Raw genomic sequence first — 22,872 nt, 5'->3', positions numbered from 1 at the left:
TTTACTAACAGTCGTATATTTTGGTTATTTTATTCTAGGTCTATATATCAGATCCTACCAGTTTTGGCACCTCAGTATTGCCATCTTCTGGCCCCATACACTATTTTTGTAGTAACAAGCTTATCGAATGGTGCCATATAACTGGAACTGTAAATCGGAACCATTATGCAACAGATTGACAGTCGGTGTCATCCTTTCATATGAATCAGTTGCATAATGGTTCGGATTTACGGTTCCAGTTTTATGGCACCACACGATAAGCTTGATGATACAAAAATAGTGTATAGGGCAATATACGGCTGTTGGTAAAGTTATTTGAATCGAGAAGCAACTGTGTGTTGCATTTTGGGACAGTAGTGACGAAGTACTTCAGGATGCAATCTTAATGGGATATATATCAAAAAACGAAAAACAAACTACATCTCTCAATCCTGAAGCACAAAACAGGAACTATTATTGGACATATACCATAAAACATAATGGATTCGTAAAAATAGTTCACCAGAAATTTCTACGATATGTGTTGCAGATTTCTGAAATGAGGCCGAGATCAGCACAAAATACAATAAAGATATGTCATGTTAACAATGACATATCCATGTCACAAATATTGTTTTAAGGTCTATAATATTTTCTTCAATAATCAGATCCAATAAAAATTATTTGGGGTAGTTCTGCTACATTCCAGGTGCTGTTCCTGAAAAACGAGGTAAACACCATAATCGGCCCAATACGATAGAAAAGAATGTTTGGCGTCTTGTTGAACACTGATCCCAGTTCCCTTCTAAGGAGTTTCGACTATAACAGCCCCAGAGCCAAAAGGATGTACTTTGATAATCCTGAATTAACTGTTCATAAACTTTATACGTGCTTAAAACAACATTTTTATGAGTTAGAGGGGAAACCACTTAAAATGAAGTACAGCACTTACCACAGATATTGGAGAGAACAAAGTCAATATTCTTTTAGGCAACTGAGATCAGCTAGGTGTTGGTTTTGTGCTGAGTGTGATGTGCTTTTGGCAAAAAATTCTGATGACCAGTGTTGTTGTTGTCTTCAGTCATTACACTGGTTTGATGCGCTCTCCATGCTACTCTATCCTGTGCAAGCTGCTTCATTGCCCAGTACCTACTGCAACCTACATCTTTCTGAATCTCCTTAGTGTATTCATCTCTTGGTCCCCCTCTACGATTTTTACCCTCCAATACTAAATCGGTGATCCCTTCATGCCTCAGAACATGTCCTGTCAACTGATCCCTTCTCTTAGTCAAGTTGTGCCACAAACTTCTCTTCTCCCCAATCCTATTCAACACCTCCTCATTAGTTATGTGATCTACCAATCTAATCTTCAGCATTCTTCTGTAGCACCACATTTCGAAACCTTCTATTCTCTTTTTGTCCAAACTATTTATTGTCCATGTTTCACTTCCATACCTGGATACACTCCATACAAATACATTCAGAAATGACTTCCTTACACTTAAATCTATACTCGATGTTAACAAATTACTCTTCTCCAGAAATGCTTTTCTTACCATTGCCAGTCTACATTTTATATCCTCTCTACTTCGACCATCATCAGTTATTTTACTCCCCAAATAGCAAAACTCCTTTACTACTTTAAGTGTCTCATTTCCTAATCTAATTCCCTCAGCATCACCCGACTTAATTCGACTACATTCCATTATCCTCGTTTTGCTTTTGTTGATGTTCATCTTACATCCTCCTTTCAAGACACTGTCCATTCCGTTCAACTGTTCTTCCAAGTCCTTTGCTGTCTCTAACAGAATTACAATGTCATCGGCAAACCTCAAAATTTTTGTTCCTTCTCCATGGATTTTAATACCGACTCGGAATTTTTCTTTTATTTCCTTTACTGCTTGCTCAATATACAGATTGAATAACATCGGGGATAGGCTACAACCTTGTCTCTCTCCCTTGCCAACCACTGGTTCCCCTTTCATGCCCGTCGACTCTTATGACAGCCATCTGGTTTCTGTACAAATTGTAAATAGCCTTTCGCTCCCTGTGTTTTACCCCTGCCACCTTCAGAATTTGACAGAGAGTATTCCAGTCAACATTGTCAAAAGCTTTCTGTAAGTCTACAAATGCTAGATGTAGGTTTGCCTTTCCTTAGTCTATCTTCTAAGATAAGTCATAGGGTCAGTATTGCCTCACATGTTCCGATATTTCTACGGAATCCAAACTGATCTTCCCTGAGGTCGGCTTCAACCAGTTTTTCCATTCGTATGTAAAGATTTCGCGTTAGTATTTTGCAGCTGTGTCTTATTAAACTGATAGATCGGTAATTTTCACATCTGTCAACACCTGCTTTCTTTAGGATTGGAATTATTATATTCTTCTTGAAGTCTGAGGGTATTTCGCCTGGCTCATACATCTTGCTCACCAGATGGAAGAGTTTTGTCAGGATTGGTCTCCCACGGCTGTCAGTAGTTCTAATGGAATGTTGTCTACTCCTGGGGCCTTGTTTCGACTCAGGTCTTTCAGTGCTCTGTCAAACTCTTCATGCAGTATCACATCTCCCATTTCATCTTCATCTACATCTTCTTCCATTTCCATACTATTGTCCTCAAGCACATCACCCTTGTATAGACCCTCTATATACTCCCTCCACGTTTCTGCTTTCCCTTCTTTGCTTAGAACTGGGTTTCCATCTGAGCTCTTGATATTCATACAAGTGGTTATCTTTTCTCCAAAGGTCTCTCTAAGTTTCCTGTAGGCAGTATCTATCTTACCCCTAGTGATATGTGCCTCTACATCCTTATATTTGTCCTCTAGCCATCCCTGCTTAGCCATTTTGCGCTTCATGTCGATCTCATTTTTGAGACGTATGTATTCCTTTTTGCCTGCTTCGTTTACTGCATCTTTATATTTTCTCCTTTCATCATTACATTCAATATCTCTTCTGTTACCCAAGGATTTCTATTAGCCCTCATCTTTTTACCTACTTGATCCTATGCTGCCTTCACTATTTCATCCCTCAAAGCTACCCATTCTTCTTCTACTGTATTTCTTTCCCCCATTCCTGCCAGTTGTTCCCTTATGCTCTCCCTGAAACACTGTACAACCTCTGGTTTAGTCAGATTATCCTGGTCCCATCTCCTTATACTCCCACCTTTTTGCAGTGTCCTCCCGTTTTACTCTACAGTTCATAACCAATAGATTGTGATCAGAGTCCACCATCTGCCCCTGGAAATGTCTTACAATTTAAAACCTGGTTCCTAAATCTCTGTCTTTCCATTATATAATCTATCTGATACCTTCTAGTATCTCCAGGTTTCTTCCATGTATACAACCTTCTTTCATGATTCTTGAACCAAGCGTTAGCTATGATTATGTTGTGCTCTGTGCAAAATTCTACCAGGTGGCTTCCTCTTTCATTTCTTACCCCCAATCCATATTCACCTACTACATTTCCTTCTCTTCCTCTCCGTACTATCGAATTCCAGTCACCCATGACTATTAAATTTTCATCTCCTTTCACTATCTGTATAATTTCTTTTATCTCATCATACATTTCATCAATTTCTTCGTCATCTGCAGAGCTAGTTGGCACATAAACTTGTACTACTGTAGTAGGCGTGGGCTTCGTGTCTATCTTGGCCACAATAATGCGTTCACTATGCTGTTTGCAGTAGTTTACCCGCATTCCTATTTTTTTTTTTTTTCATTATTAAACCTACTCCTGAATTACCACTATTTGATTTTGTATTTATAACCCTGTATTCACCTGACCAAAAGTCTTGTTCCTCCTGCCACCGAACTTCACTAATTCCCACTTTATCTAACTTTAACCTATCCATTTCCCTTTTTAAATTTTCTAACCTACCTGCCCGATTAAGGGATCTGACATTCCATGCTCCGATCCGTAGAACACCAGTTTTCTTTCTTCTGACCAGTGTAAAGCTAACTATAACCTAAACAAGGCAGATGCAAAGCATATCGATCTTTAAAGGCACAGACTTAATGAAAGAAATTAAATCTGTCTCTGATGATGGCATTCTTTTCTCTAGACTTTGATTATGCCCAGAACTTGCCTATACCTAAATTAAATGTAGTGTCTTCTTTGGTTTTATAATTTTAATATTCATTGCCATAATGATGGTACCTTGCTCAGGGGCATACATCTTGTGTGACGTGTGTGGTGAGCACAGGTCCCCAAAAGCTGGGTCTGGCATTGCTTCCACTTACTTGTATCAGGCCCCTCACTTTCATCCATCCTATCTGACCTCTCTTGATCAACACTTGTTCTTTCCTGACCCCAACAGTATTACAAATGGAGGCCTGTGGTGTCTTTCATATTCATGCCCTTTAATGGCCCTTGTCTTTCTTTGGCCAATTTCTTCAATTCTTTCTGTCTTCACAATTTCATGTTGTGATCTTTCATCATCACCTTTCTGAATAATGTTCAGAATTGTAATTTGAGGATTTATCTTTGCACCAAGGTGACACCTTAGACAGTCGACCATGAACAGTCTTTTGAAGAATACATCCACCGATTGCAACCATAAATTGGAGGAAAGACAGCATTCAGATTTGGTGGGCTGTCATTCAGAAGATAATGATGGATCGGAGCGTCTAGAAACTCAACAGTCTGTACAAACTGAAAAACATCAAAGGATTAAACCTAAAAAAATCTCATTATTCTTGATACACAATGTTAACTCCTTGTACCAAGCTGGAAAATTAAAAATTGTTAATGATGTCATGAAGACACACAAAATAGTAATCATGGCTCTTCAAGAAATCAGAAACAGCGATCAAGACCCAATGGAATCACAGAAATACCAACTTTATAAAGGAATCCCTTGAAAAAGAGTCATCAAGAACTGTCCACAATTTGACAATGGTTTTCTTATAGATCTCAAAATTATCAACTATCATACAATTAAAATCTCAGCCCGCCAGACTTGCAACTCTACCTTTGAAATCTGAAAATAACACATACACAATTATCAATGCACATGCTCCCACCAATCAGAAAAATAATACTCTGACAGACAAAATAGAAACCATAACTAGTCTCTAAAATCAACATGTTTTAAAAGGAAACATCATAAATTAAAAACCTGGAAACACACTGATTTCCGAAAGGACGAATGGCAACTGAGCAATGTATGCATGGATAAATTTCACCATCATGAAATCTACAATTTCAAAGATTTAAGGGGTGCAGACTCAGAGTCAGATCACTATGTTGTGAAGATCAAAATAAAATTAACACCAATGCTAAAGAAAAGACCTCAGAAAAAAAACTAGAAGAAAATTCTACCCAACCATCTTAACCAAAAATGTGGAATACACCAGGAAATCAGGTGAAGGATCTATCAACTATAAGACGCTAGAAGAATTAACCACCAAATTAAAATCCATAGCAGAAGAGGTGGTTCCAATAAATCCCAAGAAGAAACACGAGTGGTGGAACAAAGAATGTGATCAGGCATTAGAAAGAATACACCAAGCTTGGACAACGCATCAAGCCCAAAAGTCTGAAGAATCACATCTAGAACTAATTAAACAAAGGAAGTCAACCCATAAAATCATCAGACAGACAAAATACAAACATCTTAAAAATACCCTAGAAAAGAGAGAACTTCCACAAGAAACAGTCAAGAGATTATTACAAAATCTTTGGGAGATATCTTAAAAAGTATGAGTCCTCAACACTGATGCTGAGAGATAAGTCAGCAAAGTTTGCACATGTTAATCAAGAAAATGCAGAGATCCTTGCACACTTTCAACAAACTTTTAAATAGTGATGACCCACTAGAAACATTTCAAGTAGACACTCAAGCACCTATTTTAACCACCTCAGACCTAACAGACCCTCTAACTGTAAGTGAGGTAGAAGTCGCAATTCAGGAACTAAAAAAAATTACAAGGCATGTGTTGAAGACCATGTAACTGCAGAAATCTGGAAGAATGCTGGAAAACCTGTGATCATAAATATCCACCAACAACTAATTGAAATGTGGATCACAGAGAAAATTCCAGAGCACTGGGCATCAGGAATAATCCATCCATTATTTAAAAAAGGAGATAGAACCAACCCAGATAATTACATATGCATAATCCTTCGGGACTGCACATACAAAATTTTTGCCCGCATAATTTACAATAGGATCAAAAACATTCTGGAACCACAACTTGGAGAAGATTAAGGAGGATTTCTATCATACAGAAGCTGCTCAGACCAAATTCTTAGCCTAAAACTAATAATGGAGTATTACAAGTATAGAAACAAAGAGGTATTCATCTCATTCGTAGAATTTAAAAAGTATTCATACAGGCTTGTAGAGCAGGGTGTGTGTGTGTGTGTGTGTAGGATATCACTCTAAAGCTTAGCAATGTTTTCAAATCTTGTTTATGAACCCTCCAATTACTCAACACCTCCACTACGCGGTAAGTTGTTACCATAATGTCATCTATTATAAACAAAAATTTATCAAGATTAACAGTAAGAGTATGGAAAAACAGCACAGAAAATTGTTTCAGTCTGGATCAGCACTGGGGCAATGTAGCCATGCATGTGATTGTATTTTCTCAAAAATAAAATGAACATTGTCCAAATGTTGTGTCTGTTGACGCTCAAAATCTTGACTGCATGGTGTATGGCTACTTTTACTCCTTTCACAGTTTGTATTTCAACAAGGACTTCACAAATCTTACAAACTGATGTTGAGTAAGCTCCCATTCCTCCAGTTAAGATGGCACTGGCACAGTAATTAACAACAGAGAGTACTGATCAATGAATCATTCAAAGACTTCTTTAAATGCCAGCATAATTAAAGAGACAAGTCAGAAAAGCAGATGGTCAACAACAAAACCAAAAGTAAAGACAAATGAAGTGTGTAAAGCTATTCAAAGTGTGAAGAAAGGAAATGTGCTTGGAGATTTATTCGACAGGAGTAACTAAAGTTGGAGGCAACATAATACTAGTTATTCGACAGAAGTAACTAAAGTTGGAGGCAACATAATACTAACGTTTACAAAATGTCTGCAGAAGAAGATAATTTCCCAAAGATGGAAAAATAATGTAATTATTCCATCTGAGATGAAAGATGGCAGTCAAGACATAAAATTCATCGATTTACTGACTTCTTTTCCAAAACATACATTCACTAAAATTGTCTCCAAACACACAGAAAATGGATTTCAGTCAGGCAAAGAAACACACTGGCTTTAGAAGTAGACATAGCACACTGACTACTTTGTAGGTCATAAATGAAACTGAAGACTTGAAATAAAAAAGGCTAAGTGCCGTAATAAAGAAAAAAAGGCTTCGACTGCCACAAATTTAAACGTAGTCCATTAGTAACAAGAATGCATCCAACAGATTTGACTGAAATGATGCAGCACCTGTCAAATAATGAGCACAAACAGTTTTACAAAAACAGAATGAACTTTAACTATCTTTTTTGTCGACTACTGAACTATGACACTTCGGAGTTTTTCGCTACATTGCCACATTCAGCAAGATTTCCATACTATTACAATACATGTTTGCAATTTACTTTCTCCACTAGGTACGTCCTATGCTTAACCTTCAAATAAAACACATTAACAGTGCAATTTCGACCATTAATTACCTAGAATACTTTAACTCATTTTCCTCAATGTCATGATTTTGGCACTTCAAGACTTTATTTGAAGTCTTCAATTATAGAGTGGAACTTGAGTACATTATACCTCTTTGCCTGCATTCATAGATTCTGGTAAATTTTTTGACTCAGTCTCAGATAAATTAGCATTAACAGTCCTGGAGGGTGAAAGCATTGACTCAATCTATACGAGTAAACTACAGAATATATGTGTCAGCCTTACAGTTTCAGGAGTGATGAATTAAGAATTTAAATAAAATCAGGCAAAGAGATTCTACACCACAAAATCTATTCCCAGTATTCCTTCAGAATGTTTTCAGATTCTTAAACTCTGTAAGTGAAGAAATGTGTGTTAATGGAACATATCTGAACCAACTTTTTTTTGCTAATGACATTGTACTTAGACCACTAGTGCAGATGAACTTCAACAAATAGGAGGTAACAGATCAAGTCTGAAAGCAGTCCTGAAAATCAGTCATTATAAATCTAAAATAATGCACAATAAATACACTGGAAGGAAAATTGTACAAATTAATGAAGAGTGGTAGAACCAGTTGATGCATTCTCGCATTTTATGGCAGCTGATAATAAAGAATGGACTGCAAAGACGAAATCATTGCCATGCTGTTAGAAGAGATGAATGTTTTAAAATATATCTACGACACTCTCAAGAAACAAAACAGTGAATGCGATAATGAAAGAAACAGTGAATTGTTATTAGAAGCTAGGACTTTGGGCAACAAACATGATGGTGTATGTAAAAAATGTGGAAAAACTGATAAAAGTGGTATTGTATGTGTGAAGTGTGACTCTCAATTTCACTTTCAATGAACAAAGAGACTCCTCATTGAAAGAAAATGAAAACTTGACAAAAAACCTGGAAGTACAATCTGTGTACTGATATACTAAATGGGCCAGCAAATATTTCCATAACAAACAGATTTGAAAAGCTCGGTGGCGACAGTGACAGCGATGCTTTTGTAGGGCACACTGAACATACCCACATACAGAGTGTTGCAATAAATGCTCTCAGGAACACTACTGTTTCTAACACATCAACACGAAGATATACAAATTCCACATGGTGCTGTTCCTGTTCCTGAAAACATCTACCAACACGTTTCGGATGTAATCACCTGAAAAAAAACTTGTGATTCTTGGTGATAGTTCACGGACAGGGGATCGCTTCTTTGGTAAATGATGTGGCAGAAACTGTGAAAGCGACAGGTTTTGTCAAGCCAGGAGCATTGCTCTCTCAAGTAACCAAGTGCATTATTTGGTGGCTTAAACAACATGTACCGGAATGGAACTTCAGTAGCCTCCCCAAGAACTAAAGAAGTGCTTCAGTTACCTGGGACACACAAATGTTATTTATGTCAACATTCTGCACCAATATGATTTATCGCCCTGATCATGTGTGAACAAAGAGATCAGTGCAGCAAATGAACAGCTCTTTAGCGTATGCAGTCAGTTTGCAAACATAAATGTTCTGGACATCAATACCACTAGCCAAAGATTCCATACCAAACATGGCCTCCACTTGAATGTACTTCACAAAAGTTCATAACTCAAAACATTGTTTTAATCTCGTTTTATTCTCTCATGTCAGATGCAAGAGAAGTTATAAAAAATGTTGTATCTTCCACTACAAAAAAGAGAAGTAGTGATTGTTTGCAACTGCAGCATATTCCTGTTGTAGTTAATACTCAAAGAAAGCCTTTTTTTAGACTAGAGGATAGGGTAAGTTACAGAGTAAATGTTGCACTCTTTAATAATAATTTAGCTCGTGTCAAATCTAACATTAAGAAACCTGTCAGAAGTGCAACAAATTACCTGAATAGCTTAAAAGTATTTCACCAAAATATAAGAAGCCTTTTAAATAAAAAAGACGAACTACTGCTTTCTCTTCAAGAAACAGATGACACTATTGTTGATGTGCTCTGCCTAACTAAACATCACCTGCAAGATACAGGAAACAAACACATTTAAATAGTTTATGAGCGAGAAATTCAATTCATTCCTAGACTTATTTCTCAAACACTGTGAAGCCTGCTCACCCCAAAGACAGATTAAAAATGAAATCAATCTGTTGTGAAATGAAAGAGTGGATAACAGCTGGCATTAAAACAACATGTGCTAAAAGGAGAGACCTTTACATAGACCAAAGGGCTAGTATAAACCTAGCAGTGAAACTACATTAGAAGAAAATACTGTAAAAATTCTAACACGTGTAATGAGAAAGAGCAAACAAATGCATTACGCAGAAAAAAATCAGCAAGTCAAACAACAAAGTAAAATCCATATAGAACATGATAAAAAATAGGAACATAAAATCTGAACAAGTGTGGACACCACAGTCCTCTGGTAGTGGTTCAGACAAGAATAATCAAATAGTTGCAGCCTCTAATTGTAACAACTTTTTTCTCACTGTATCTGAAAGATCAGGGAACCATAATAAACAGTCTCCCACAGAAGCCATACAGCTACTAAGTCGTACGCAAATCACATGAAATACAGACTTGAGAACTTTCAACATTGCAGCGCATCAGCAATCGTGAGTAATTTAATGATTATAAATAAATAATTTAATGATTATAAATAATCTGCTCCAATTGCAAATTGAAACCTGATGTTGACCTAAGTTTTGGCGCGGATAACCACGCCTTCTTCGAAACACACTAAAACTACAAACGTCCGGTGAGCTTTGTTGGCTGGGGTGAGGAAGCAAGCTTCTGATATTTGAGCTAAGTACTGCTATTGGCATGGTACACACGTACCGTTTATTTTACATTTCATGCAAGTCTTTTGCTCTTTTGGGCATCCTGTATTAATGTTGGACCATGCCTCTTTAGGCAGTTTGTAGTTTTAGTGTGGTCCAAAGAAGGCGTGGTCATCTGCACTGAAACCTAGGTCAACATCCAGTTTCAATTTACAATCAAGGGAATTCTTTATAATCATTAAATACAGACTTCATTTCAAAAGCATAACTCCTAAGGAAATTGAAAAAAAAAATCATAAAATTAATTAAAAGCTCTGGATCTTCTGGATATGATGGAATATATAATAAGATTCTAAAATCATGTGCAGACTTAATCAGTCACATATTATGCTGTTTATGCAACCAGTCCATGAAAAGTGGGACATTTCCAGTCCGACACACTTGCAATAGTGATGCCCATTCATAGAAGTGGGGCAAGGAATGTACCATCCAATTATCAGCTCATTTCTTTGCTGCCAGTATTCTTAAAGGTGTTTGAGAAAGTAGTTTATGATAGGATGCGTGGCCATATGACACAAAATTACTTACTGGCATCTACACAGTTTGGCTTTCATAAGGGAATCTCCACAGAGACAGCTATAGTTAGCCTAACAGATGAAACTCTAGGTGAATTAAATCTCAGAAGGTACCCAATGGTGATTTTTTGTAACCTTCCTAAAACATTGCTAAAAAAGCTTCCACACTATTGCACTGAAGACAAACCTTTGACATGGCTAGAATCTTATCTACGCAACAGGACGCAACGAGTTATCTTAATGGAGGCAGGTGTAACAGTAAACTCAGAGTGGGGAAATGTAAAATACAGAGTCCTATAGGGCTTGATCCTTGGGCCACAGATTTTCCTGATCTACACTAATGATCTACCCGTTACAATTAATGACAGAGCAAAAAGTCATGTTTGTGGATGATACGAGTATTCTCATCAAGGGTCCCAACTCTGCAATGTAGGATACAGTCCTGAAATTCGCTAATCGAGTACACAAATGGTTCACAGCAAATAGTCTAATATTAAATTTTTCAAAAACTAACATTATACAGTTTCACACAGAAAATTAAAACCTGCAAGTTCCTGAAATGGAGATCAACAACAACGCATTTAATGAAACCAAACATACAAAATTCTTAGGCATCCAGATAGATAACCAACTAAGATGGACAAAGCAAATTGATCAGCTAGCCAAACGAATTAGCACACACCTAAGATGGACAGAGCAAATTGATCAGCTCGCCAAACGAATTAGCACAGTTTGTTTTGCCCTGAAAGCTATTTCCCACCTTGTTAAAGAAGTATTGCTTTTGTCATATTTCCATTCTGTACTCCCATATGGAATTATCTTCTGGGGAAATGCTACAGTAGTTGAAAGAGTCTTCAAACTATGAGAGCAGTGAGGTTGATATGTGGGGTCTCTAACAGACCATCCTGCAGAGGTCTCTTTAAGACTCACAGCATATTTACTGATACAAATCAATACATATTCTCACTGATAATGTTTTTAACCAGCAACAAGGAATTATTCCAGAAAAACTGAGACATTTAAAAGTGTAAAAGAAGACAGGCAAAAAATTTCCACCAACGCTCTGCAACTCTGACAAAAGTCAATAGGGGAGTAACTAAATAGGGAATAAATTTATATAACAAGATTCCCAAAGTATGAAAAAGGAAACTGATACCATGAAGGTATTCAAAAGGAAGCTAAGAACATTCTGCAGAGAACAAACTTATTATAAAATGAATGAATTCCTACAGTAATAAGGCATCCTTTCGAGTAAAAATAGAGGAAAGAAAATCTTTATGTTATGTAGACTTAAGTGTGTACTTCTAACATATATTATAATGATAAAATGTACATTTATTTATATCATAGGTTAAGTATGTACTACCATTTATTCTGCACAATTAAATATTTACTTGAACTTATTCAAGTGGCGAAGATAAAAATGTTGTAATTTAATTTAAATCATAATGAGTAAATGTAAATTTCATTACTTATCTGTGACAACGGGATAAAAAAATTGCACTTCCATTAATTCTGCTATTTTAAGTACTCACTTGAACTTATTCCAGTAAAATGTAGGTTGTAATATTGTCTGCAATCAATCATTCATAGAAAATAAGTATTTGTATGATATGTAAAATGTTCACATAATTTTGCATTATTTCACTTGACTTGTCCTATATTACTAGCACACCCTTTGTACAATATGTCATCAACAGGACCAAATAAAAAATCAAACTAAACCATACAACATACATTCCACTAAAGAACAAGTTGGCAATCTCATATGCTAAGCCTTACTACACTTCTTCAAAAATCAGGAACGGGTTCCTTCCAAATTATCACCCATTTAGCTACATCAAGAACTGTATATGAGGGGTACAGGCGGATGCCAGCAAAATGGAAAGTGAGATTTGTCGAGATGGGACTATCAAAAGTCTACAGAAATATCTTCAGCCCCAAGAAATTGTGAACCAAATCCATCAAAGTGCATATCAAATTTGTTTAAGACTGAGTTATGCATTTTCAGAAAGAAAATTTTTCTGTCTCTGACTTAAAAAGTTGATTCTCAAGTCTCCTGTGTTTGGTATTTTGAGCAACTAAGACAATTTACAAATAAAAGTGTACTTTCATTCTAGGTGACAAAATTCTCTAATTTCTCAAAAGTATGAAAAGAGGTGACTGGAGACAGAAGCAGCAGACAAGAACAATAAAAAATAAGAGATAGAAACTGAGAAGTGTAGACGATGAAGAGAGACAACATTAACAAAACAAAGGAGAAAAAAATAAACGTGAGACTGTGAAGGGTAGAATTAGCATTGGAAACTTAAATAAAGTTTAAGATCAATGATTGAATATAGCTAATCAATCACATGGTATCTTCCTGTAAGAATCATCCTATCATTTGCCTGTAGTAGAATAGAGTGATTAGTACAAGGAAAATAAATTAAGAATGGGTAGCAGCAGAATATTGGGTACAATGATGTTTAAACCCAACTTGTTATGCAACAGCTAGAGGGGAAAAAAAATGTCAAGATGTGAAGGAGTTGGAGAAGCACTTATATATTGTAAGTGTGGCATGAAGTGACTAACAACATTCATGAAAAGGAGGGGGGTAGGGGGAGGAGGAGGAGAGAGGGAGGGGGAGGGAGGGAGATGGAGGGGGAGAGAGAGAGAGACTACAAACAAAGGAACTAATGTATAAGACAAATTGATAATTATGTTTTACTTTAGTGATGAAAGTGAAAGCACATGACGTGTAGCAGCAAGATGGTTGAAGTGGGATAGAAGCAAGTGTAACAGAACAAAGTGCTCAATGAATCAATAACAAAATTTGTAAATGTAAAGTAATATAAATGATGACAGTGACAAGTTTCATAATGAAATATACCTGCAGAAAAGAACTACGAGGCAGAAAAAATTAAGTGGGGCACACATTGAGATGATGGTCATACTGGTACAACTTGGCTGGAGGTGACTGTTATGGAAACATCATGACAGGAGAGAAAACAGTGCTTTCAAAGGTAATGAATACCAATAGATAAAACAGAACACTTCTCACCTTCCAGTTGGTTGTTCTTTATATAAGTCCCAACAGTGCTTTAATGAGCGAATTGTTGCTGTGTTTTCTGACTTCATGGTGGACATTTGTGTTTCACGTGCATCATGATTTACTGCTTCAGAATGAAATTTAATATGTCCAGCAGGATGGAAAAAGCCATAATAAAGCAGCATGCTCATGATACCTGAGAAAATGACAAATTTAAATGTTCATAATATTATGGCAATCTGATGTACACAAAATATTCAACAATCAAATCACAATAGTAATTAAGCTGAATTAAAACTTACCTAATATTGTCCCACCAACAACAGCAGTGGTGCCAAAGATTACAAGGTTGAACCTTGTCATTCCTGTGAAACCGATGAACATTCCCAGACAGCTGACATTCTGAAGGATAACAATGACATAAAATACAAGCATACGCTTTCTTGAGCGACCCTCTTTGAGATTGAAAAAACAAAAGCAATATATCACACCCACAACACAATTATATATCTTTTCTTCCCATGGTGACTGACAGAAGTCAGTATGTTGGAACATTATCCAAGCTGTCATTCCTATCCAGTGCACACCTGCAACATGAAAGACTACTGCAGTTATACTGGCATACGGCGAGACAATTAAATTAACAGAGCTCAATTTGCTGAAAACATACCAAGCAATAAAAACAGCCATGCTTTAAAACCAACAGCAAACAGTACCAATGCTGTTATTCGGGCCGTTATCATGCTTCCTCGCCAAACTGCCTGCAGCAGGAAGCCTACTGCAGACAATGAACGTTTATCGGGACGAGCACGTCTCATAGCTTTGGTATATGCTGCAACTGCCCAAGCTAGAGATGCAAGTGATGCAACAGCTGACACACCTGCAAAATTCATCACATCTGTTGGTGATCTGACTAATGGTTTCATTAACATTAGTAATACCATGCAATGAACATTATAAAATGACTGTTTAAAAAATGAAAAGCTAACCTTTGTAGATCCCAGTAAGCACATCCACAAGTCCATTTTTGCTACCAGAAGCAATCCTCACTGCATGCAACTGTTCATGACTGACAGACTGGTAAACAGCCTTTGAAAAAAATTTAGAGCATTTTTCATCCACCACCATTGGTAGTTTGGAAGAGCTGACAGAAAAGCTAGAATTACTCAAGAGAAGTTATTGTCAATGGTTGCTATAAAGAATTTTCAAATTTTTCATGCCTGAGAAAAGTTAACAATTGTTATTGTGTTAATATTCTAAGTTCATGCAGATTTGTTACATCACATACAATGAAATAAATGATGAAGTTTTAGTATGAAGCTCCAGCATTTATGAGAACTTTTTAACATGTTAACAGATTTTATGTAACGAACTCATACAAAGTATTTAAAAATTTGTCCATTGTCCACGTTGAATGTCATTTAAAAACAAGCAAATTATAGTCAATAAAAAGACCTACACAATACACAGTGAATCAGTGTGTATACAACACTGAAAGTAGGGGAAAGTTTATCTGTTCCAGCTAACTCGTGTTTCCTTATACTGGACAAAAAACTGAACGTACGCCATCATTCATAAGCTGCAAACACAGATTTCTTTAAAGGTATGCAACTTAACTGAAATAGATCTGTGCGTTACAATGAAAATCTGGAGTGTACGATAAACTGAGCTTCATTTACATTTAAGTTTTCACTCGTAAGCTTTGTACTTCATTATTGTTTATTTAATTAAAAATATTTGTGATAGAGGAGCACCTACTTAAATGTTGAAATTAATAACATTTGGGGTAGCAATCTTAGAACTACAGGAAAGGAGAATTTAATGAAAATTGTGGATAAGCTATGGGAAATTTTGCATCAACAGAACCTACCAATTTCTAATGTCTGCTATAACCAGTAATGTAATGACGTTGTGGCATGTGATGTTGCATGAGCATAAACAAAGATGCTGGAGCACTGACAGTATCTCTTTTGTACCTATAAGTTTTTGGACTGCAGGTCGCGGTGCTGATCTACGGTATAGTCTGAGCCTTAGGTAACATTGGAAGATAACAGTTTGGCTGCGAGTTAGCAAAGCCAAGTAATGTGAATATGAAATCTCAAGAGGTGATTACAGACATTTAGTGTTGCTCAGGGTCAAAGTTAAACAAAGGGGAGAAGTTAAGAGTTGGTCAGCAGTATCAAATGATTCAGTAATTGTAAACACCAATAGCTTACAAGTACAGATTTTACTTTGTATATGCCGCTTTTACATATTCACTCACAAGTATTTGTAGAATTCTATTTTTTTGATTGTTTTCTGCCTGAGATAACCACTATTAGAGAGAGAGAGAGAGAGCGAGAGAGAGAGAGAGAGAGAGAGAGAGAGAGAGAGAGAGAGAGAGAGAGAGAGAGAGAGAGAGAGCGAGAGAGAGAGAGAGAGCGAGAGAGAGAGAGTTCTTAGAAAATGATGTACGTCAACAACATGAAATTACCAATCTTAAATGTGGTGGTGATTTTCTGTGTATTATAGAATTAAACCCACACTATTATTTGCACAACACAATTACCAAAAGAACTGCTAAGTAACTTCACCATAAATTCCACAAGGAAATTATAAGATTCGTTGCAACTCAAACCAGAGGCCTTTAAAGTACTAATGGAACAAGGCCACCCAATCTACCAGGAGACTACAAGTTTGCATAACCCTTTCACTTTGAATAGTTGTTTTGGCCAACTAACTTTTCCTTTATTTTTGTGTCTCAAGCACATACTGACCAAACTATGTAATTTAATATGCACTATAAGAAAATGATACACATACATCTCAAAACCATATAATGATTACTGTAAGTAGGTTTAAAACACAGCTCTTACTTCAAGTGAGTTAGTAACATGTCAGTGTCATCCTAGAACATTTCATCTACCAGAAGAGGGGACAGTAACAACTTCAGATGTTTCCGTACAACATATATTTCAGGGCATACTGCATTTCAGCCGTTTATCTACAATAGTTACAGAAGCATGGTTCAACAGTGCCTGATCAATATAGTTCCTCTTTTAGGTATGTGCCACGATGCACATACTTGAATATTTTCAAAAGCTAGGTTAAAAGTGAAAGAATATCTCTAACATTAAAAAGTTTCTTGATCATACAGGGTCATTCCATGTCAAGTCACCCAGGCCTTGACACCAATCATGTCAGATTTTGATGAAACTTGGTACAATTACTTCTTTTATCATCCTGAAAGCACTTGTAAAATTTTTTTGCTCTATAGTTTTTTAAATAAATTTTTAAAGTTTTTAGATTTGGCGTTGTTTCAGCAGTCGGAAATCTTAACTTAAACGTGTCCTCACAACTTAAAAAAATTCTATATTAAAGAATACTCAAGATATCAGTATGAAATTTTGGAATAAGTTTGTGTATTATATCTAAATGTTAAAAAAAATTACCATATTCATATATTAAAACCTTCCAAATGAATAAAAATTTACAAGTTTTTTTTAGCTAACGGATGTTTAGTTTTACAAAAACTGCAATATCTAGAGTCTCAGACCTGATAGAAAGCTCAAATTTGTTTTAAAATACTCTTAATTGTATAGGCTATTAGATAAAAGAAAAATTATGTTGGCTTTTTAACCCGTTTAACAGTTATCTAATTTTTAAAATAATAATTATATTTTAAAAATAAAAAGTACCAAGTGACTTAGACACCGAAAATAAGTTTTTGTCTTCTTCGAGTAACAATGTACGCTTGGATTTTGTTTTGTTACTCCTGTGTTTTGAAGTAAAAAATTATTACAGTGTTAAATAGTGCTTGGATAGTATTTTATTAAGTTTATTCGAACTTTCAGTAAGTACTGTTACTTAGTTTACAGAGATTCTTTTCCAATATCCTATAAAAGTAACCAGAACAGTAATCAGACCAAAAGTGAAATCAGTATGTCAGATATTCAAACCTGTAGCGTAGGGTTATTTAAAAAATCTGACTGTTTCCAAACAACCTACACACCTTCAAAACAGTTACAGCCGGTATCTGAATTGAGCGAGGAAGAAAAAGATTTGATCCACTTACGATCTGGAATTAATCTGTGTGAATTTAAGAATATATGTTCATACCACAGCTACTACTTTTTAAATGTTTTTGAAAAGTATCAAACAACATGTGTAGACCCACTAAAAAAACGCAAAAAGCCCATCAAAAAATCGTTGAGAAGTGTAGGCTTGGATCTTTCTAAACAATTACTGACAAAAAATATTAGCATAAAACCTGAACAAAAGTTTTGCTCAACATGCCGTAACTTTTGTGAGGAAAAATAAAGAGTTGAAGTCAATGAAAGTGAAACAGATGATGAAGTCATGGTTGAATTAAAGGATTTTGATGTAATGATTTCTCTTATGAAAGAGAAGATTTCATCTGTTGGGAGGTCTAGAAAAATCCAGATTCTGACCTTGGCTCCAGAATCTTGGAGTCAAAATAAAGTGATGAAAGAATTTAATGTAAGTGAGTACATGGTGTGACAAGCCAGAAAGCTAAAATCTGAAAAGGGTATTTTGGAAACTCCTGGTCCAAAAAAAGGTAAAACTCTTTCTGAAAATACAGTAAGACTTGTAACAGATTTTTATGAAAAGGATGAAAGTTCCAGAGTGCTACCTGGAACAAAAGACAAAGTAAGTGTTCAAAAAAATGTGTACATGCAAAAAAAACTCATTTTGTGTAACTTGAGAGAACTCTACTATTCTTTCTAATGGGAGAATCCTGAGGTAGAAGTAGGATTTTCAAAATTTTGTTTCTTCAGACCTAAATGGTGTATCCTTGCTGGTGCTGCAGGCACACACACTGTATGTGTATGCAGTATCCACCAGAATGTTAAACTATTACTGGATGCTGTGAAAATTGAAGAATCTTATAAAGACCTAATTAAGATGCTTGTGTGCAACACGGAAAACCAAAACTGCATGCTACGTCATTGCGACAGCTGTACTGCAAATACTGCACTAACTGAGTACTTATCTGAAAAACTAAGTGAAGATTATGATTTAGAAGAAGAAATTGTAATCAGTCAGTGGGTTAACACAGACAGGGCAGAAATGATCAAACAGTCTATCAGTGTTGAAGACTACATTTCTTTATTGGTTAGGTCATTGGAAAAGCTCACCCCGCACTCGTTTATAGCAAAATCCCAATCAGCAGCCTTTAAAAGATTGAAAGAAGACCCACCACCCAAAACAGCAATTATTGTGATGGGTTTCAGTGAAAATTATTCCTTCGTTATACAAAATGAGATCCAAAGTTACCACTGGAATAGAGGTGGTTGTACTCCACACCCAGTTGAGTTTTTCTAAGAAATGAGGAAAACAATGTTTTTGTTTCCAACCAATGTTTTATTAGTGATGACCAAGAACGTCATACTGGTTTTGTTAACTTTGTACAAAAAGAAATTACAAAGTGTCTGTCATCACATCATACTGACATTGACTCAGTTCACTACTTTACAGATGGTTGTGCTGGGCAGTACAAAAATAGAAACAGTTTTAAAAATTTGACTGAACACTTGAGAGACTTTAATTTGAAGGCCCAACACTCTTTTTTTGCAACAAGTCATGGGAAGTCAATTTGTGATGGCCTAGGAGGAACTATTAAAAGAATTTTAAGGAAAGCTAGTCTACAGCTTTCAGACAAAGAACAAATAATGACAGTAATCGATGTGTGTTCATTTTCACTTTATTGGCAAAAAAAAAAAAAGCTGATTTGCTACGGTTAAAACTAGAAAACCGTTTCAGCAACCCGAACCATTCCTGGAACAACAAGTTTTCATAACTTCAAACCACTTCCAACAAACAACCTTGAAATTAGAAGGACTACAGATAGTGTAAAATCCTCCTTACTCTTTTCTTTCCATTCATCTTCTGATTGGGTTCGTGTTGAACCATCCATAAATAGCTATGTGGCTGTAAATTATGATGGTAACTGGTACTTTGGACTGGTAAAAACAATATTCAATGATGAAGAAGATGCAGAAATTCTATTTCTACATCCTTCAGGACCAGCTGCATGATTTTATTGGCCTGAAAGAGAAGATTCTTGCATAGTGCCTTTGGAGCACATAGTCTGTGTAGTAGACGCACCTCAATCAAGCGGCACTAGAAGAATGTATTACTTCAATAAAGACTGTATCAAAAGAACTGAAAGCTCTTGGATGAAGTGGAAAAACAAGTTGAATCAGCATTAATGTTTATTAAAAAGACAAAATTACTCAAAAAATTCAATGTTTCAAGCAATCAGTTTGGTTATACACAAGTGTCTTAAGTACAATATCTTTGTACATAATTCTAATGCAAATCTACTATAATTAATAAACATGTTAAAAAGCCATCATTATTTTTGTTTTATCAAGTAGCCTATATGTTTAAGAGTAAATTAAAACAAATTTGAGCATTCTATCAGGTCTGAGACTCTAGATATTGCAATTCTTATAAAACAAAATATCCATTAAAAGAAAAGAAAAAAAAATTATATATATATATATATATATATATATATATATATATATATATATATATTCATAGAAAATATTAATATATTTTAATAGTATCATTTTTATCTTCAAATATGTATAATAAATAAACTTGCTGCAAAAATTCATGATGTTATCTAGAAGAGTTTTTAAGATAAGCAATTTTAAAGTTTTGAATACAAATTAAATTTACCAATTCGGAAGGTTCGGAAAACGCAAAACATAAAAACTTAAAAAAATTATTAAAAAACTATAAGAGATACAGCAAAAAAAATTTGCAGGTGTTGTCAGGATGGTATTAGAACCATTTGAGCCAAATTTCATGAAAATCTAAGGAGGTGGGTGTAAAATTTATTTTTTATTGGGTGATTTGATGTGGAATGACCCTACATCAACAGTCAAACCATATCACTAATGAAGCAAAAGAAAATATACTAATGGAATCAAAAACCTCCAAGGAGTACGGAAAGAAAACCAAAATAAATTCTGAGGAGAAACATTTGTATCATCTTGAAATGAATCAATGCCAGATATTGCAAAATACCATTATGAAAGAATGTCAAGTGGAGAATAATACTACAAGCCCAATGCTATCGTCATTACATATGAGAGTAATGAAATCAGAAAAAATATTGCTTCTGTTTAAAAAAGGAAGATTTAACACTTCGATATCTGCAAGTGTCTATGTCATGGAATGCGAATTTTCAGCTCTTAATGGCTAGCCATCTATTGAAATTACTCCTAAAGAGCCCTTTATAAATCACACAACTAACTCTGCTTAAAACTACAAACTGAGTTAGTTTTAAGCACAGAAAGATAGTCAGTGTTTTGTACAAATAGAACTGCCAATTAAAGTAACATTTCGCTATATCATATTAAAGTAACATTTTGCTTTCTGGATTATGAAGATGACCTGAAATAAGTATTTGATACTTTCTAAAATCTTTTTTATACGTAAAAGGGCCACTGGTATCCTACCTCTAAAGGTCCACTCGCCATGAAAAAACAGCGGCCTTAACACCCATACTGTAATCGTTTGTTAACTCTCTCCGTAAATGTTCAATACTTTTTAACTTTCAAAACGTCACACTTACCTGTCCAACTGCGCCAGTCTTCTAAAGATATCATGATGTACAACTGAAGAACCAACTGTGGTGCAGATTCCATAAAAGATTCAAATAAACGTAACATACAAATGTCATTTTGCTGATGATAGAGCCGCTGGAAGTCGAGAGGGTCGCCTGATGTACGTGCTTCAAAGCCGGTCTTCAATGCAACAACATACCTGTAAACGAAAATAAAAATTTATGACAAACATTACGTAAATAAGGTGGAACAAATATTACGAAAGCAATTAGTTTAGTTTAATAGCCACTTTGTTTTGCAAACACTAACGAAGACTCAGTCCCCTAGCAAACATTATAGTTACTTTCCACTCACCTGTGAACCAAGCCCAAAAGGAAAACGTGAGCCACCCAGTGCAATAGCCCTGCCGATTCATCCATAATATGCCACCGCATACTAAACACTTGTACCATAGCAGCTGGGAAAACAACTAGTAACAAAGTACTAATAGCCCAATAAAAGTGTCCATTTTCAAAATATTCGACAACCAAGACTGCGTCTGAAAAATAATGTTTACGACCTGAAGCAATCTGTAGCTATGAAAATATAGTGCATATCAATAAGTTTACAACATGAAATTTTTCTGATGGCCTTCAATCTAATTCAAAACTGATGTGAAACACCTATCAACACATAATAGCCTGCCTTTGACATTCACGTACAAGGCCAATCTTACCAGTACTCAAATCCACCAAAAATGTTCCCATTGATAATACAATAAGAAACGCATCATATAATCTAAAACTCAATTCTTCTGGTATATTTTCATTCTTATGTTCAGTGAACGACTTCGTACAAGAATTTTCGTTCGATTTCAACTTCACCGCTGCCATATTTTTCCCTTGCCCTCTACTGGCGAACGACTTAAGCTATTGTTTAGAATTACCGCGGGTCGTCTAGCGTCTGTTTACATTCGTTGACGCAAAGTCACAGCCTTCTAAGCCCCGACAACAGTAATTTGCTGATGACAACAAAATTTTTGTGAAGTGAAGGATAGCATTATTCGTGGATCCGAAACGCAAATTTCTGTCAGCAACCAGAAAAATAGTACATCTGTAAACTATAAAAGTTGGAAACAGTAGAAACACAAAAGGAATGAAAGACTAAAGGACCGTACGCAGGCAACGATGTGCCTGCGCAGATACCTGCGCAAATGTTTGTGCATGCGTGATCACATTCAATTTACGCCTCGCTCACCATCTCTCGGTGTAGAAAAGAAATTTCAGTGATAAGCGACTACGCTTTGATAACTTCTAAGTTTATGTCATTTACTTAGAAACGGAGGAAACTCTCATGCTCTGTG

The 22,872-nt window shown here is 35.7% G+C and overlaps 1 protein-coding gene across 2 annotated transcripts in view; it reads right to left on the bottom strand.

Annotated features, from left to right (window-relative positions):
• The window catches only part of LOC124798070, a 28,124-nt gene extending 5,700 nt beyond the window's left edge, over positions 1-22,424 (bottom strand). The window contains exons 1-6 of one of the 2 annotated variants that reach the window (XM_047261305.1): positions 22,246-22,424; positions 21,885-22,068; positions 21,539-21,729; positions 14,618-14,827; positions 14,250-14,534; positions 13,960-14,143 (exon numbers count right to left, since the gene is read on the bottom strand). In XM_047261305.1, the coding sequence (XP_047117261.1) occupies positions 13,960-14,143; positions 14,250-14,534; positions 14,618-14,827; positions 21,539-21,729; positions 21,885-22,068; positions 22,246-22,402 (1,211 nt within the window). In that variant the 5' untranslated portion in view covers positions 22,403-22,424. Of the gene's footprint in view, positions 1-13,959; positions 14,144-14,249; positions 14,535-14,617; positions 14,828-14,936; positions 15,092-21,538; positions 21,730-21,884; positions 22,069-22,245 lie in introns of those variants that run through there. The other variant, XM_047261306.1, reaches the window with a different exon arrangement.
• Between the last annotated feature and the right edge of the window lie 448 nt (positions 22,425-22,872).

The sequence above is a fragment of the Schistocerca piceifrons genome, chromosome 5 (assembly GCF_021461385.2).
Source record: "Schistocerca piceifrons isolate TAMUIC-IGC-003096 chromosome 5, iqSchPice1.1, whole genome shotgun sequence".
NCBI lineage: Eukaryota > Metazoa > Arthropoda > Insecta > Orthoptera > Acrididae > Schistocerca > Schistocerca piceifrons.
The sequence above is the reverse complement of the archived record's forward strand: the minus strand, read 5'-3'. Positions and strand labels throughout refer to the sequence as shown.